This window comes from Sceloporus undulatus, chromosome 1 (genome assembly GCF_019175285.1).
Source record: "Sceloporus undulatus isolate JIND9_A2432 ecotype Alabama chromosome 1, SceUnd_v1.1, whole genome shotgun sequence".
Lineage (NCBI taxonomy): Eukaryota > Metazoa > Chordata > Lepidosauria > Squamata > Phrynosomatidae > Sceloporus > Sceloporus undulatus.
This window is the reverse complement of record NC_056522.1, coordinates 3,970,427-3,987,606: the sequence shown is the minus strand read 5'-3', so window position 1 is coordinate 3,987,606 and position 17,180 is coordinate 3,970,427. Positions and strand designations below refer to the sequence as shown.

The following is a 17,180-nucleotide window of genomic DNA, read 5'->3' as shown; positions in this document are numbered from 1 at the left end:
CCCGCTTTCTGAGGTTGTCTATTCTGATCTCAAATAGTTCTTACAGTCAAAAAATTCTTCCTAACATTCAGGTGGAAAGCTTCTCAGACACGTTTGGTGGGACCAAGGAAGGTGGTGACCCAGCCCAATTTCAAGTTCTTCCAGGAAGTATTTTGACATCACTTTGAGGTTTGGGGTCTGCTGGAGGGGCCCTCCACCATGGCTCATCGGTCGGGGCAATAATCTGTCAGAGGACGGGGCAGGCAGCTTTCTGTGCTGTGATGCCCCAGTTAGGGAATACCTTTGCCTTAGAGGTCCCAGTTGATACCTTTGTCACTGTATTTTTTGGCTTATTATATTGTTTAAAATACGTATGCTTTTTTGCCTAGAAAACCCTGCAATAGGTTCACCTTTTGATTGCCACAAGTCAGAAATTACTCAAAGGCACACAACAACAACAACAACAACAAACAAGAATCCTTCTAAAATATTTTTCTTCTTGTTGTTGCTTACATTGTTTTAAATTCATCATGTTGTTTTATTGTGTACAATCCTGATAGATTATAAATGAATGCATAACTGATGGGATGATTAACTTTTGAGTGGATGGCAGGACGTTGTGGAATTCTTAGTGCATATGACTAGTAATAAATAGGTCAAATCAAGCCTGGATTCTCCCTAGAAGCCAAGACCACTAAACTGAGATCATTGTACAGTGGATCCTTCGTATCTGCTGGGGTTTGGTTCCAAGATCACCCGTGGATACCAAAATCTATGGATGCTCAAGCCCCATTATATACAACAGCATAATAAAATGATATTCCTTATACAAAATGGCAAAATCAAGGCTTGCTTTTTGGATTTTTAAAAAAATGTTTTCAAGCCATAGATGGTTGAATCTGTGGATGCAGAATGTGTGGATACAGAGAGTCAACTGTAATTTGGCCGTATTATGAGAAGACATGACTTACTAGAAAAGACAATACAGTGGACTGCTTGGTAAGGTGGAAAGCAATAGAAAAAGAGTAAGACCACATTTCAGATGGATAGACTCTATCAAGGAAGCCACAATGGCTGTCCTGAGTCTGCAAGAGCTGAGCCGGGCGGTTGAGGATATGGGTGAGTTGCAGGTCTCTCATCCACAAGGTTACCATCAGTTTGTAACCCACAAGCACTTTAGCAAACACACCTCTGTGAATGAACTTATTCCAGCTGAACCATACTGCATAGTCCTGCTGTGACAAATAGATACTGCAATGCAGTGTCTGGGAAACGAGTAAATGGATCCGTGAATGTAAAAGAGGAAATATGATTAATTCGTTGAATAATAAACATTTTGCATCCTTTTTGAAGCTTAATTGTTCTCTTCCATCCAAAGTGCTTCTCCTACTACTTCAAAGTAGGATGATTAGGTGAGATTCAAATAATATTACCTTTTGCCTCCAGCTGCCTACTTGCGTTTTGTGAAGATGCATTGTATATTAGTCATCGGCGGAAGGGTAGCAGTCCATCATTCATTCTCTGAAAGGAGAAAGGCATTTCCCACTTTGCAATGTGGAACTTGGTTTGGGGATTGAATGCTGGAGAAGAAACTTGTCCAGTTCAGGGTTCAGGAAAGGAGGCATAGTGAGCTGTAGACAACTGTTTGTTTATTGACATAGTGCTGGTCGAGATGTCTAGCATTCAACCTGAGCAATCTGGCATTGAAGCAAACGTATATCTTACCATTTATAGTAGTTTTAGAAAATCTATCAGAGAGCAATATAACAACATATAGCAAATCAGAGGAAGATACTGAAGATATGTATTCCAATCATGAAACATCTGTCATTAAACCATAATTGAAAAATATCAGGCAAGCATCATGTAAAAATATTTATGTTGGACGTTTTCCTTACATATCTGCTTGCTGTTGTTCTTAGCAGAAAGTACCAGTTAGTCAGTGGTAAGCGAAAAGTGTTCTGGTAATGTTCAGTTTGCATTTCCTTGAGATTCCTAAGAGCTTAATTTGTTGTTATTATGTGCCTTACGGCAATCCTAAAATGAATTTATCATGAGGTTTACTTGGCCATAGTTGTTCAGCAGGCTTTTGCCATTGCCTTTCTGTTAGGTGAGTGTGTGTGACATGCCCCAGTTCACTCAGTCAGTTTCCATGGCCGAGCAGGAATTAGAGCCCTGGCCTCCCAGAATCCTAGTCCAACACTCAGGACTGTAATGTACAGGCTAAGTCCACTTCAAGAACACAAGCCTTCAGCAGATTCAGAAAAGCTTTATTCACAATGGAGCCCTGGTAGCACAGTGATTAAATGTCGGTACTGCAGCCATTCACAGTGGAAGGTTGTGAGTTCGATCCCAGGGACTCCAAGGTCCACTCAGCCTTGCATCCTTCTATAGGTTGCTAAAATGAGTACCCAGCTTGTTGGGGGTAATTGGTGTATATATTGTAAACTGCTTAGTGAGTGCTTAAGTGCATTGATAAGCGTTATAGAAATGTACCTGCTATTGCTTGCTAGTAAGCAGAGTTGACTGCAGTACATAATTTTTGGTCAGGACTGAAGAATTCTTTTAATTACATTCTGTACTTAATGTTCAAACAATTCACAGATTACAAAACCCTAGATCTCATTTGTCAGCAACTCAAAACATACTGTCTTCCATATCTAACCCCTCCTTTTCCAGTACCAAGCTATAGATTACCACAAGAGAGACCTTGGTGATTTACAACTGTCTTGGTGGAACATCATAGAAGAATTCACTTGTGATTTTCTCTTTTCTTCCTCCCTTCCACAGATACTCTGAGCGAAGCCATACAAAATGCATCGGGATTACTATAGAGACCAGACCGGATTATTGCTTGAAACGGCATCTGAGCGACATGTTGTCTTACGGATGCACAAGGCTGGAGATTGGTGTGCAGAGTGTTTACGAGGATGTGGCAAGAGATACTAACAGGTGAGGTCTTCGGGGAAAGAGTACCTGGCATAGGCAGCTTTAAAAGATTGATTAAATTCACAGTAGAATCCCAGAATAAAAGCATTTAGTCTTACATCTACTTCCGGGCGCAGTACAAAGTGTTGGTTATTACTCTTAAAGCTCTATATGGCTTGGGCCTGAGTTACTTGAGAGAACGCTTCTCCCTACACAATTCGCCCTGCAATCTCAGAACATCAGGGAAGAAATTATTGGATTATCCAAAAACCAGACTAATATCAACTTCCCATAGAGCATTTACTGCCATGGCTCCCAAATTGTGGAATAGCTTACCGTCTTATTACCACCATAGATGCTTTCAAGAAGGCACTTAAGACGCATCTCTTCCGGCAAGCCTACCCTGCTATAAGCAACTATAAGAAGACACTTCATTTTGAGCAAGTTCATTAGAATTTAGACATTGATATGGATATTTTATAAGATTGATATAATGTTGTGATTTTATGGACTTGATCTAGTCTAGCTTCCTGCTAAAGCAGGAATTCCAGAAGCTGAGCATTCCTGTCCTATGGCTATCCAACCTTTTCACCATCTTCTGAGATATTTAGTTTCACTTCTGAACATCTATTTCAGGAAGCTTTCCCTAATATGACTCAGAATTGTCTTTCCTGCTATTTGAATTTTGAAGGGCTGTCACATGGAATATGCAATGAGCTTGTTTTTTGGTTCTCCAGAGATACAAACCAATGGATTCTGATTAAGCATTGGGAAGAACTTCCTGGTGTTAAGAGCAGTTGGACAGCGGAACACATTCTTGTGGAAAGTGGTGGAATCCCCTTCATTGGAGTTTTTAAAAACAGAGATGAGACAGCCAACTTTCAGAGATGCTTTAGTGGTAGAGAGTTGAATTAGTGGCCCTTGGGGTTCCTTCCAGGTCTATGAATCGATTGGTTCACATGCTACCCTCTGGAACAGCAGATAGCAAGCGTATTCTACCTGCCATGTGACAACCATCAAGATATTTCCTCCAGGGCAAACTTGCCAAGTTCTCCCACTGTTTTATAGGGTTTAGTTTCCCAAACTTTAGTTACCATCTTCTGAACACATTCTCTCTTGTTGGTGGCTATTAGCCAAGATATCATTATGCAACCTCTCTTACTCTGTGGAACTTGCTTGCTAGTATCGTTTTGCTTGTGTAAAACCTCTTGTCAAGGGATGCTCACTTAAAAAAACACTTTCTGCTGTGTGCCAGACCCACACGTTTGATTTGTGTAATTTTAGAGCACAAATTGTAGGAAGCAAGTGATAACATCCAATAAATTGTGGTGATTAGAAGAATTCTTAGGAGTTCTTTGAGATGACTCAATAGTGTGATGTGGCACCTAAAAAAAGCCAGTGATAATCTAGGATGCATCAATAGGAGTATAGTGTCTAGATCGAGGGCAGTAATAGTACCACTGTTCTGCTTTGGTCAGGCCTCATTTGGAATATTGCATCCCGTTCTAGTCAGCAAAATTCAAGAAAGATGTGGACAAGCGGGAGCGTGTCCAGAGAGAGATGACCAAAATAGTGCAAGGTTTGGAAATCATACCCTATGAGGAGCAGTTTAGGGAGCTGGGTATGCTTAATCTGGAGAAGAGTATGTTAAGAGGTGATATGATAGCCCTGTTTAAATATTTGAAGGGATGTCATGTTGAGTATGGAGCAAGCTTGTTTTCTGTTGCTCCAGAGATTAGGACACAGGAAGGAGATTCTACCGAAGCCTTAGGAAGAACTTTCTGATGATAAGAGCAAGAGTAGAAGATGCTGCCTCAGAGTGTGGGAGAGTCTCCTTCTTCGGAGGTGTTTAAGCAGAAACTGGATGGCCATCTATCAGGAGAGCTTTAATTTGACTGCATGGCCAAATGGGGTTTACTGGATGGCCCTTGGGGTCCCTTACAACTCTAGGATTCTATACCCGAAGGAGGTGAGTGAAGCAGGAGTGGGAGGAAAGACTATTGGGAAGGGAATGGGTGTACACAGTTAAGATTTGTGATGCTATGCATACAGTAAAGAATACAAAAAGGAAATTAAAAAACAGAAAAAAAACATGCCACCCCAATAAAGTTTGAGATCAGTTTGAGAGTTTATCTGCAACAAGCAAAAGTAATGAATTCTTTGCACAACATGAATTCTTTGGTGGCATTTGCTGGCAGAAGTTGTGATGTCCGGAAGAGATCAGAAAAATTTTGGGAGGAAGAGGTGAAGTCCCTCAATAACTGTTAGCCAGGTTAGTGGAATGATACTTCCGTATTCAGAGGTAGCCTGTCTGTCTGTTTCCTTTAGTAGCATTTAGCTGGCAAGGGTTGGGGGCTAGCAACTTCATCATCATGCTTGTGGGTTTCCCAGAGGTATTTGGCTGCCCAGAATGGAAAATTGGGACGCTGAACCATATGGATCCTTGGTCCAGTCTAGGCAATCTTATGCCCTCTCCACTTACAATTCTGAAACTGTCTTCCACAAGGAAAGGGCATAGTTATCATCACTGGGCCTGCTGGTTTACTTGTATTAATGTGCTGGTCTCAAAAATGAGGTTTTAATGTAATCAAAGAATCATTGAGTTTGATTGACCACAAGGGCCACCTAACAATTGGCTACTTACTAGTCATTATTGTTGTTTAAACTCATAGAGTTGGAAGGGAACACAAGGTCCATCAAGTTCAATCCCAGCGCTATGCAGGAATACACAAGTAGAGCATTCCTGAGAGATGCCCATCCAGCTTCTATTTAAAGGTCTCCTAAGATCAAGAGTCCACCACCCTCCAAGGCCATTCCATTCTACTGATAAACAGCGTTTACAGTCAAGACGTTCTTCTTAAGGTTTAAGTGGAACCTCTGTTCTTGTAATTTGAATCCTTTGGTTTGGGTTCTAATCTCTGGATCAGCAGGAAACAAGCTTGCTTTGTCTTCTACATAACATCTCTTCAGACATTTAAAGATCACTTCTCAGTCTTCTCTTCTCCAAGCTAAACATACCCAGCTTCTTAGTTGATCATCATACGGTATGGTTTCCAGACCTGGGACCATCTGGGTTGCCCTCTTCTGAACATGTTCCATCTTGTTTTGGGCCACACTGGGTTTAAATGGGCTGTTTGCATAAAGAAGGGTTTTGTGAGTGTATAGGAGAGGAGCAGATGTACCTGTGAAAAGGAACTGAAATAACTGGAACTGAAAGCTGAAGAAAGAGAAGAATGACCAAAGTCCTTAAATCAGTGCTACGAAAATGATGATCTGATGCCAGTCTACATTAGTTTTCCAAGGATCTGTGCAAATATGATAATACAGCAGAAACATAATACTAGTCTCTGGCACATTAGCGAGGGGTGGGGGTGGAGGGGGTGGGAGGAATCGCCAGTCTGTGCATCAGCTAGCTTGAAAAGCACTGTTTTAGGTAATCTTTGGAGCCTTTTCCCCCATGGGTCTTATTTAGCTGGCCAAAGCTGTATTTATAGGCCTCAACACCCCCACCGCCATATACCTCAGATGGCCCCTTTTCTAGACAATAAAGGAATGTCCTGGAGGTTTCTTGTGACATAGGTCACAGCGGAGTCCTGCATTATTCAACATTCAAAAAATACAATTAAAAAAATAGAAGTATACGTCAGACGTCAAACAACTATAAAGGGGGTTTGGCTTTTTTGGCAGTGTATATGCCCCCAGACCCACTGATGTTACCCACACTAGAATTACCATTTCTACTTGGCTATATGTCAACTGCATGTATAAGTTGAGAGGGAGGTTTTAGAGCCAAAATTACGGTATATGTTGATATGGCCACTGGATAAGTCAAGGGTAAAATTTAGGGGCATGTAAGAAAGGATGTAAAGGAAACTATGCCAAAGAAATTACAAAATTCCAGCACACGTAACCGTGCTCACACTAAAGGCTGGATGGATGAGTAGATAGAGGAGTCAGTACATCCAGGCCATATTACATTCTTGCCTTTCACCAGGGATTGTTCCTTTTTTAATAAGAGTTAAAATACAGTACTTACATTCAGAGGCATCACTAGGGTTGGTGTCACCAGGTGTGGTCACTCATGGTGTCATTCCCCCCATTGACCTCCTCCCATTTCACACCATACAGAATCATTAGACATGCTTTTTTGCACCAATATGACTCGTCTGTCGTAATTCCCATATACAACTGAATGTCGTGCAGATAGTTGTGACATAAACAACTGGCAAAATTTAAATTATACTTTCAAATTACAATATGCACAGCCTAGATGTATTTACATATACATAGTGAAGATTTGGTTAAAAGGTGATATTTGTAAAGAAAAATTTAAAAGATTTTAAAAAAATCAAATTCAAAAAATTAATTAATTATTTTTTAAGTTTGAAATTTTAATTTTAAGAGATATCGGGGCCTCTCCTTTCTCCTCCCACTGAGCTTCACCCCACTCTCACCATCTCTTGAAGCATTTTAAAGGGAAGCAGATGAATGCCACACATCATTTCTGCCAAAAGGTAGTTTGAGGAGCAGTGGTGTCATCCCCCCCCTTTAGGGTGTCACTCAGTGCCACCTGAACCCCCGGCACCCTCCTAGTGACGCCACTAACTTACATTGGCCCATAGATAAGTCAATTCAGGTTTTGGAGGTCAATTTACTGACTAATGTTTCTAGACTTATACATTATATAAAGTAGGCATTCAGAAGGCAGTGATGGGAGCCAAAATGCTGTCCTGGTGCTTTTCTACTTCTTTCTGGGTTCAGTGAGGCTAACTATAATTGAATATTGCCCTTTAAATCTCTCTCTCTCTCTCTCTCTCTCTCTCTCTCTCTCTCTCTCTATATATATATATATATATATATATATATGCATGCATACACACACATAGAGTGGTCTCTTGGTATCTGCTGAAGTTTGGTTCCAGGACCCTGTGTGGGTACCAAAAACTATGGATGCTCATAGTTTGGGGTGTATAGTTCTCTATAGCACTTTGTATTGTGTATTCTGTATTTTGTAGTATTACCATAATGTGGTTACTTACATATAAATATATGATCTTTATATATATGGTAGAGTTGTGGTTTCATTCCTTTGGGACATGGTTGTAATATAGTTCCTTATATTGTCAGTTTCTCCCTGTTATTCTTTCTGGGTTTGCTGTGAAACCCACCTGTTGTGTGTTAACTACATCTCCTTTCCATCTCTCTCCTCTCCTTCTGAACTCAACCTTCTGAGCTCAGCAAATACAGCCCTTTCCTCAGGGTTTCCCTACCTACTGGGCCATACCAATACTCATAGGAGTTACACTACCATCTCCTTGATGCCAAATTACAGCCCTTTCTTTCCCTGGGCTTTTTAAGATCTTCATCACTTTTCCTGTTGGCCGCTTTAGCTTTTGTAATCCGAATTCCATTTTCTAGTGGCGTACTAGCATGTGTCTGGTAGACTTCTGATCTGTGCTGCTTTCTAATTGTTTGTAGACTTCCAGAAGGGTGTTAGTCATAATGAGCAATACTAATGTCAGCTTCCTTGGCGGCATCTTCTTCCAAATCCTTGGGCCAAAACTCTCTGTGAGGTGATTATGGGCAAGATTAGTTCAGCAGCGCATGAAGGATTGAATTTGTATTCGTCGGTAACATCGTTCTGATGCACAAGGAACTTGGAGATGCAGTGCAGGGAAAACGGAAGTGATTTGTCCACCCAGCTGAAGTCCCAGAAGGAGATTGTGTGTCTGTTGATGCGGAAAAATGCTTCTTTCTCTTTGATAATCGCCTATGGAGGGGGAGCGAAAAGGTTGCCTTGCTAGATAAGTCCGTTGGGTGGCTGTCAGTGAACCATAAGGAGTGCATTGAATAAGGAACAGACAGCAGGTTTCCTGGGGTTAAATTGCCCCACGTTATGCATTGGACTGTCAAGTGATAATGTTGCTGAGAGGAGTGCAGTGCAAAGAAGGCATCTTTGCATTTGCAAGAATTCAGGCTGTTCTATTTATGGAAATTTGGACTTTGTTTTTGAAAATTTCAAGCAGCCTGTACAGTTGTTGTCCATGTTTATATTCATTTCTTCCTCTTCTTTTCTTGCCACCTCTCCCCAAGGCTCAAGGTACAACATAGATTAAAATGCAATATATAGCCAACCCTGAAACGCATAAGTTAACACACATGAACATAGGATTCAAATTCAAAGATATAGCTGTGTTAGTCTGTAGAATCAGTACGAATCACGCTCAGAAGTAGACTAAAGTCTACGAAAGCTCATGCTGCCAACTTCTTTCTTTCAGTTAGTCTCATGTGCTACAAGATCTCTCTACTTATAAGATTAAAATGACCATTACACATTAAAATCAGCTGGATTAAAATATACCAATTTAAAAATAATAGTTTAAAATCCTCTGGGTCGGCCTGCCAGAAGAGATAGATCTTTAACACTGTTTTAAATTCAGACAGCAGGTTCAGATGTTGAATCCCTCCTAGCAGGTCATTCCACAATTTGTGGGCAGCTGATGAATGTCTTCTGGCTGACAGTTGCTAACCTAGTCCTGGCCAGTTGAAGTCAATGTCCCCCAGAGGATCTGGGTGTATGGGGTGGATTATATGAGAAGAGGCAATCCTATAGGTAACCTGGAGTCAAACCATGTAGGGCTTTAAAGGTAACAACCACAACTTGGTATTTTGCCCAGAAAATAACTGGCAGCCAGTGGAGTGATTTTAATGTTGGTTTGATATGCTCACTCCTAGATGTACCAGCGATCAATCTGGCTGCTGTGTTTTGAACTATCTGAAGTTTCTGAACTTGGTACACTGTAGAGAGCATTGCAAAGGTCCAGCCTTGAGTTTACCAGCTTGTGCACTACCATCTTTGGGTCTTCTTGTTTTAGGAAGGGGCATAGCATATTCTTGTTTTGTTTTGTTTATTTTTGCTTACTGAAATATTTTTTGTTGTTGCTGCTATGTGCCTTCTTGTGCAGTGTTTTGTGTCCCACCAGTCACAAATTGAAATGCCTTCTCTGCCACATGTATAAACCTTAAACCTGCCTCCCCAGTGGATTCTGTGAGTTGTAGTCCAAGAGGTAACCATTTCCAAGCTCATGGTAACTACCTATAGTTGACCTTGGAGAGTTCTTGCACTCCTGTGAGCGTGACAGATGCCTCCTCCTTTTCAGCAGCCATGTGAGGTTGTGAGTTTATGGTTGTGTCATATGGATTTTTCCAATTAAGTACTTTTTTTTATTCATGAAGATCCTTATTGTCTTCTGCTGGATGGGATTGCGGCATAACAGCTTCATCACAACAAAGGCACATATAAAAGAATACTCTTGAAAACCCTATTAGGTGCAGCAGTATTGCAAAACCCTATCCATAACATATAAACAGGATGATGACTGAAAGCACAGGAGGATGTTATCTACAGATCCACTTTGTGAGTAACAGAATGGGCCCCTCCTCAATTTTGGCTTAAAGCCCCCCCTCCCCCAATTGATGACTTCTAATAGAAATCTCTCCACTTTCTGCACTTACCAATTTCTTTCTTGTTTGATATGACTATGGCAATGATTTACAAGAGCAGTTGCCTCATTGACCATGAAAGCAGCAACAATCACCATGGTTGTGTTGTGGAGGGAGAATATTCTCTACCCTGGAAAAAAACCAAGAATGCAGAAAGTATTTAGTTGTTGTTCTTCATCCACTTTTCTCAATTCTGGAAGTCAAAAAATAAAATAAAAATCTCTTGCACCTATTCCTGTGCTCGAAAGATGATGCAGAACAGAAGGGGTTTTGGCCACCTTACACACCGTTGACTCATGTTTAGCTTGTGGTCTACTGAAACCCCTAAATCCTTTTCCATGTCCTATTTTCAAACCAGGTGTCACCCATCCTGTATCTGTCCATTTTTTCTTGTCTAGATGTTGTATGTGTGTGTGTGTGTTCTGGTCGCCTGTTGTATGGTGACTCCATGACTTTCATAAGGTCTTCTTAGACAAGGAATACTCAGAAGAGTTTTTTTTCCAGTTCCTTCCTCTGAAATATAGCCCACAGCACCTTGTTTTCTTTGACAGACTCCAATCCAAGTAGTAACCAGGTCTGACCCTGCTTAGCATCCAACATCAGATGGGATCTGGTTTCTTTAGGGAATTTAGGCTATAGCCATCTTAAATGTCTGAAGGGATGTCATGTAGAAGATGATGTGAGTTTGTATTTAAATCCCAAGGAAGGAGATTCCACCTAAACATTTGGATGAGTTGTTTGAGAGTGAAATAGACAGCCTCCGAGGGTGATGGACTCTCCTTCTTTGGAGGTGTTTAAATGCAAGTTGGATGGGCATCTCTTGGGAGTGTTTTGGTTGTGCATTCGTCCGTGGCAGGGGGTTGACTAGTTTACCCTTGTGATCTCTTCTAACTCAGTCATTCTGTGATTCTAGGAAAACATCATTTTAGAGATCAGGTACATTAAAACAGGAGGCCTGTTGGTAATCACCACACCTTTTCCTTCTAGAAAACAGTATCAGATTTTAAGCCAGAGAAGGAGATAGGATGACCTAGCCTGGACCAAGGATCCATCTGGTTCTGTATCCCAATTTGCAATGGTAGTCAGCCAAATATGTCTGGGAATGCAAGGTCAGCTTCCAAGTTCAAACAGCATCTGGTGCCTTTAGGGTATTTTGGCCCTTATAGATGTAGGGCCTTGCATTGAGTATTTAAATCTAGTCCACTTACTTCTTTTAACAGAATGTCCTCCACTGCAATGTATAAGGGAATTTCAGTGTGTCTGTAACCACAAGAGGATTTAGGGCATAGCATATGAAGATATGAGACTGGCTGTGCATTCCTTCTTGTCCTCTTCCTTATCCAGAATTCTAAAATCAGAAATATTCCTAAAACCAAAACCTTTATCATGGGTGGCTGAGATAGGAACACCTTTGTTTTCTGATGGCTCAGTGTGTACAACATTTGTTTCATGCACAATATTATTTAAAATACTGTATAATAATATACTGTCAGGCTGTGCGTATAAGATGTGTATGAAACATAAATGAATTCTGTGTTTGAGATGAGTCAGTCTCATCTCCAAGATATCTCATTATATATATGCAGTACTGTATAAGCAAATACTTGTATTCCAATATCCAGACAAAATCTGGAATCCAAGACACTTCTGGTTCCAAGCATTTTATATAAGGAAGACTCAACCTGTATGTGTGTGAGAGGGAAAGTGTGTAGGCAACAAATGGCAAAAGGAAAGAGATTGTATTCCTTCTGCAACAACAACATTCAAACCACACTGTGTTGTTTTGCTACCAGTTGCTTCTTGTTGCTTCTAATTCCTAAACCAAACCATACCAGATGCTGTTTGCATCTTTTCCAAGCATTTCTGCAGGGATGTGAAGATGCTTCCATCATTTTAGAAACAGAAGCCCTTGGGGCAGGAGAGTTTGGTATTTTTTGCTTCCTTGCAGATGGTGGCTTATGCAGGCGTCCCAGCTGTTCAATTTTGGCAAGGAGGGTTCAATTTTTCTTCTCAGTTTTAAAATAGAAGAAATACAAGGACAGGTCTCTGCCCCAGGAGGCTTACAGTCTGGGCCAGGGGACTATCCATAGAAGCATAGAGTTGAAAGAGAACGCAAGGGGCATCTAGTCCAACCCCCTGCCATACAGGAATACAACCAAAGTACACCTGACAGATGGCCATCCAGCCTCTCTTTAAAGACATCCAAATAAGGAGAGTTCTTGTTTTTATTGTTATGTAACAATTAATGTACCTGTAAAGTAGTCCCTCCACGTTCACTGGGAAGTTCTCCCTCCCTCCCTCCCTCCCTCCCTCCCTCCCTCTCTCTCTCTCTCTCTATATATATATATATATATCTATATATATCATGGAGAGCCTGCATGATGCAGTGGTTTGAGTATTGGGCTGTGACTCTGGAGAACAGGGTTCGAATCCCTGCTTGGCCATGAAACCCACTGGGTGTCCCTGGACAAATCACACTCTCTCAGCATCAGAGGATGGCAATACAGCCCTTGCCAAACTTGCCAAGAAAACCCTGTGATAGGTTCGCCTTAGGGTTACCATAAGTTGGAAAGGACTTGAAGGCACACATCAACAGCAAATGACAATAGATATCACTTTTATTATTGTCACACGAGCCACTAGTATGGATAATATGAAGCATAAAAACATTAAATCTCTCGGCTAAGGGCTGATCTCGACGCCAGTACTTCTTCAGATCCTATAAGAGAAGTATCCAGGGATTCCGTGGACTCTGTTAAACTGGATCACTTTGAGTTTGTGAGTACCGAGGAAGTGGACAAGATTCTTCGTAGTGTTAGGAAGACGACATGTTCTCTTGATCCCTGTTCTTCGTGGCTGGCAGCCCAGGGGGGAACGGCGGTCACTTCTATGCTACGCCGTATAATTAATTCATCTTTTAGGGAGGGACATTTTCCATCAAGTTTAAAATCAGCAATAGTAAAACCTTTGCTAAAAAAGCCCTCCCTGGGCCCCCTGATTCGAATAATTATCGACCTGTTTCGCTGCTGCCTTTTCTGGGGAAGGTGATCGAGAGAGCGTTTGCTTTCCAGCTTCAGGGGATCTTGGAAAAAACAGATTTTCTAGACCCATTTCAAACCGGCTTCCGGGTGGGCTATGGAGTTGAGAATGCCATGGTCACCTTAGTCGATGATCTCCGTCTGGGCATGGACGGGGGAAGCATGTCCCTGTTAGTGCTTTTGGATATTTCATCGGCTTTCGATACCATTGACCATGGTATCCTTCTGGAACGCCTGAGGAAGTTAGGTATTGGGGGCACTGCTTTGCAGTGGTTCTGTTCCTACCTCTCGGGTAGATTCCAGATGGTGCAGCTGGGGGACTGTCGCTCCGATAGGAGGGAACTAACATCAGGTGTCCCTCAAGGAGCCATTCTGTCCCCCATGCTATTCAACATTTACATGAAACCGCTGGGAGAAATCATCCGGAGACACAGGGCGTGGTGTTATCAGTACGTTGATGACATCCAAATATGTTTCTCTGTGTCTCCGACTGATGCAGTGACTAGGGATGGCATCTCTCCTCTAAATGCCTGCTTGGAGTTGGTAATGGGCTGGATGAGGATTAACCTTCCATTTTGAAGCCAAGCCCTCTCTTCAGTCCATCTGCCTTGGTCCAGGCCTCGGAGGTTGGAGGAACTGCTGTGACCTCTTACCCTTTCCCGCACCCCTCCCTTCTCCTTCTGTGTCATGTCTTTTTAGATTGTAAGCCTGAGGGGGCGGAACCGTCTAACTCTAAAAAAAAAGGAAATTTTTTCATTGTTTGTGTAAATTTACAGCGCTTCATAAATAAAGGTTAATAATAATAATAATAATAATAATAATAATAATAATAATAATAATAATAATAATTGTTGTACACCACTGTGATCGAATGGAATAGCAGTACAGTATATAAATAAATTTTATTATTATTATTATTATTAAATTAGCAGCTATAAAAACAACCAGGATTTTAATGGCCTGTGGGCAGAACTAATTGTCATACATGTGCAAATATCATAATCTCACATATTTTAGCAGCAAAGAAGAAGAATTTAGTCACCACTTCCATCATGCTTTTCTCAGCATCCCTGTTAAGTGCATCTGCGACTCATGGCAGTCTTGTGGATGAGACATCACCAAGACTCCCTGTCTTACATTGCTCTGCTTTGGTCCTGTAAATTCATACACATGACCTCCTTAATAGGATCTAGCATGTGGCCTTCCTCTTCTTCTGCTTCCCTTCACCTTTCCTTGCATTGTTGTTTTTTCCAGTGAGTCCTCCCTTCTCATGATGTGGCCAAAGTACAGTAGCCTCAGTTTTGTCATTTTGGCTTCCAGGGAGATTTCAGACTTGATTTGCTCTAGGACCCAGTTGTTTGTCTTTTTGGTCATCCACGGGATCCTGAGCATTCATCTCCAGCACCATAACTCAAATGAATTTATTTTCTTTCTATCTGGTTAATTCACTATCCAGCTCTGACATGTGTACATGATGATGGGGAATACCGTGGTTTGGACGATTCTGACTTTAGTGCTCAGTTGTATATCTTTACACTTTAGGAACTTACCTAGGTCTACAGAATGCAAGGGCCAGTGGTCAATGCAGGAATCCACATCTAAATGATCTGCCAAAAAAGTAAAAAATTGACCAAATGGCAGCCAGAAGTGTCACAACATCACTTTCAGCACACAGCAAATTTGAAGCCTGCTGGGGAGGGGAGATGCTAGTCTGGAAACTGTGTTTGGTATCCTTCCTTTTTGGTTGCTCACCTCTTTTCTAACTAAAAGGTGTGATGTCTGTGCATAAGTGTATACACGCATGTACCTAAACCACATTGCCTTTTCCCCAGGGGTCACACGGTGAAGGCTGTCTGTGAATCGTTCCACTTAGCCAAAGACACCGGGTTCAAGGTGGTGGCGCACATGATGCCAGATCTGCCCAACATGGGACTGGAAAGAGACATTGCCCAGTTTGTGGTAAGAAAGACTTCAAACATGTTTCCTTCTCTTCAATTCTAATCTGGGTGTTTCTTCCTTGGTTTATTTGCAGCAGCAACACACTGTGCTGTCCTTTTGGGGATACACCATTCAGAGTTTAGGTTGATATTGTGACAGGGGAATGAACAGAAGTCTTGATCTGTTCTTTGGAAGTGGCTAAAAGACAACACTTTAAAATATGTGTTTACATTACACAAATGGGAGTGAATGTGGGGTAGTGGTTTGAGCATTGGACTACAACTCGGGAGACCAGGGTTCAATTTCCCACTCGGCCGTAGACTGGGTGACCTTGGGCAAGTCACACTCTCTCAGCCTCAGAAAACCCCAGATATGTCTACAAATACAGTTAGAGCTGTGTGATTCCACTTTAACTGACATGGCTCCATCTTATGAAATGAATGTTAGAACTGGAAGGGTCCCCTGGGCTAGCTCCCAGGGTTCCTTGGAAAAGTCTCTGCCACTTCTAGGCTCTCCAACAATGGTAGATTAGGCCCATTATAAATCTTCTAATAATAGATAGGATTGCTTGGATGCTCTTTGTCTTGTTTAAGACTTCATTTGCTTTATCGTATCTCTCGGAGATAATGAGAATCTAAAGATAGAGCACCTTAGTAATCTCTCTCTATAGAATTGTCAAACCGATCAATATCTGTGTCAGGGACTTTGCTGCTTGATGTGTGGCTTGAAGGATGTGGCATAGTCTCAGTAGTTGCCCTTTGCAGAGTCAAAGCACCTCCTTTCTGTCACTTTTTAGGTGCATTTTTTTATTTATTTAAAAATCTCCCACTCTGTAATACGTACTTTCCAATATGGGCCAAAACACAATACAGAAATAATCCAGTTTGACACTGTTTTAACTGCTATGGCTCAGTGCTATGAATCATAGGATTTGTAGTTTGTTGTGGCACCAGAACTCTCCAATAGAAAAGATTAAGGCACGGGCCCATGAGGTGCTGTCATCGCGCCGTCATTACACACAAGGGGCGGCGCTTCCTGACGCGCCTTGCCCCTCACGCGTAATGACTACGTCAAAATGGCGGCGCCGCATACAGATGGGCGCCGCCATTTTGATGTAGCGGACACTCTGCGTGCTCACATCGCGTGGCGGAAGTGACGCCGCGAGTGCACACTTTGGCACTTGCGGCGTCTCTTCCGGGCCACAGGAAGGAGCGCGAAAATCGCACTCCTTCTTTGCACCGTCCAGGAACCGCGCCGTTTGGCTGCTGCGGTTCCCGAACGCTGCAACCGTTGGCGGTGCGAGACGGCCCCTTCTGGGCCGTCTATAACGCGCCTAAGTGTCTCACTAAAACTATAGTACCCAGAATTCCCTAGCATTGAGCCAGGGCAGTTAAGGCAATCTCAAACTAGATTATTTTAGCAACTGGTAAATATAAAACTTGGAGTTCAATGGGGCTTAGTCCTACCCAAAGTCTAACCTGCACTGCAGAAATAATGCAGTTTGATACCTCTCTGCCACAGTGCAATACTATGGAATCCTGGGACTTGTACTTTGTGGTGGCACCAGGGTGCTCTGAGAGAGAAAGCTAATATCCCGTGAAACTACAAATTCCAGAAATCAATAGCATTAAGCTATGGCAGTTAAAGTGGCATCAGGTTGCATTAATTCTGCAGTGTAGATGCAGCCATAGTTTTGTTTATATGCTCAGCCTCAAATTCCAAGGCTGAGGCTAGGGATGCTAAGATGCAATCCTATAGAATCATAGAGTCATAGAGCTGGAAGAGACCACAAGG

At 41.9% G+C, this 17,180-nt stretch overlaps 1 protein-coding gene across 2 annotated transcripts in view; it reads left to right on the top strand.

Annotated features, from left to right (window-relative positions):
• ELP3 (elongator acetyltransferase complex subunit 3) overlaps positions 1-17,180 on the top strand; it is a 149,586-nt gene that overhangs the window by 30,577 nt on the left and 101,829 nt on the right. For both annotated transcript variants that reach the window (XM_042438216.1, XM_042438208.1), the window contains exons 8-9: positions 2,770-2,931; positions 15,281-15,407. In XM_042438216.1, coding sequence (XP_042294150.1) covers positions 2,770-2,931; positions 15,281-15,407 — 289 coding nt within the window. The remainder of the gene's footprint in view (positions 1-2,769; positions 2,932-15,280; positions 15,408-17,180) is intronic.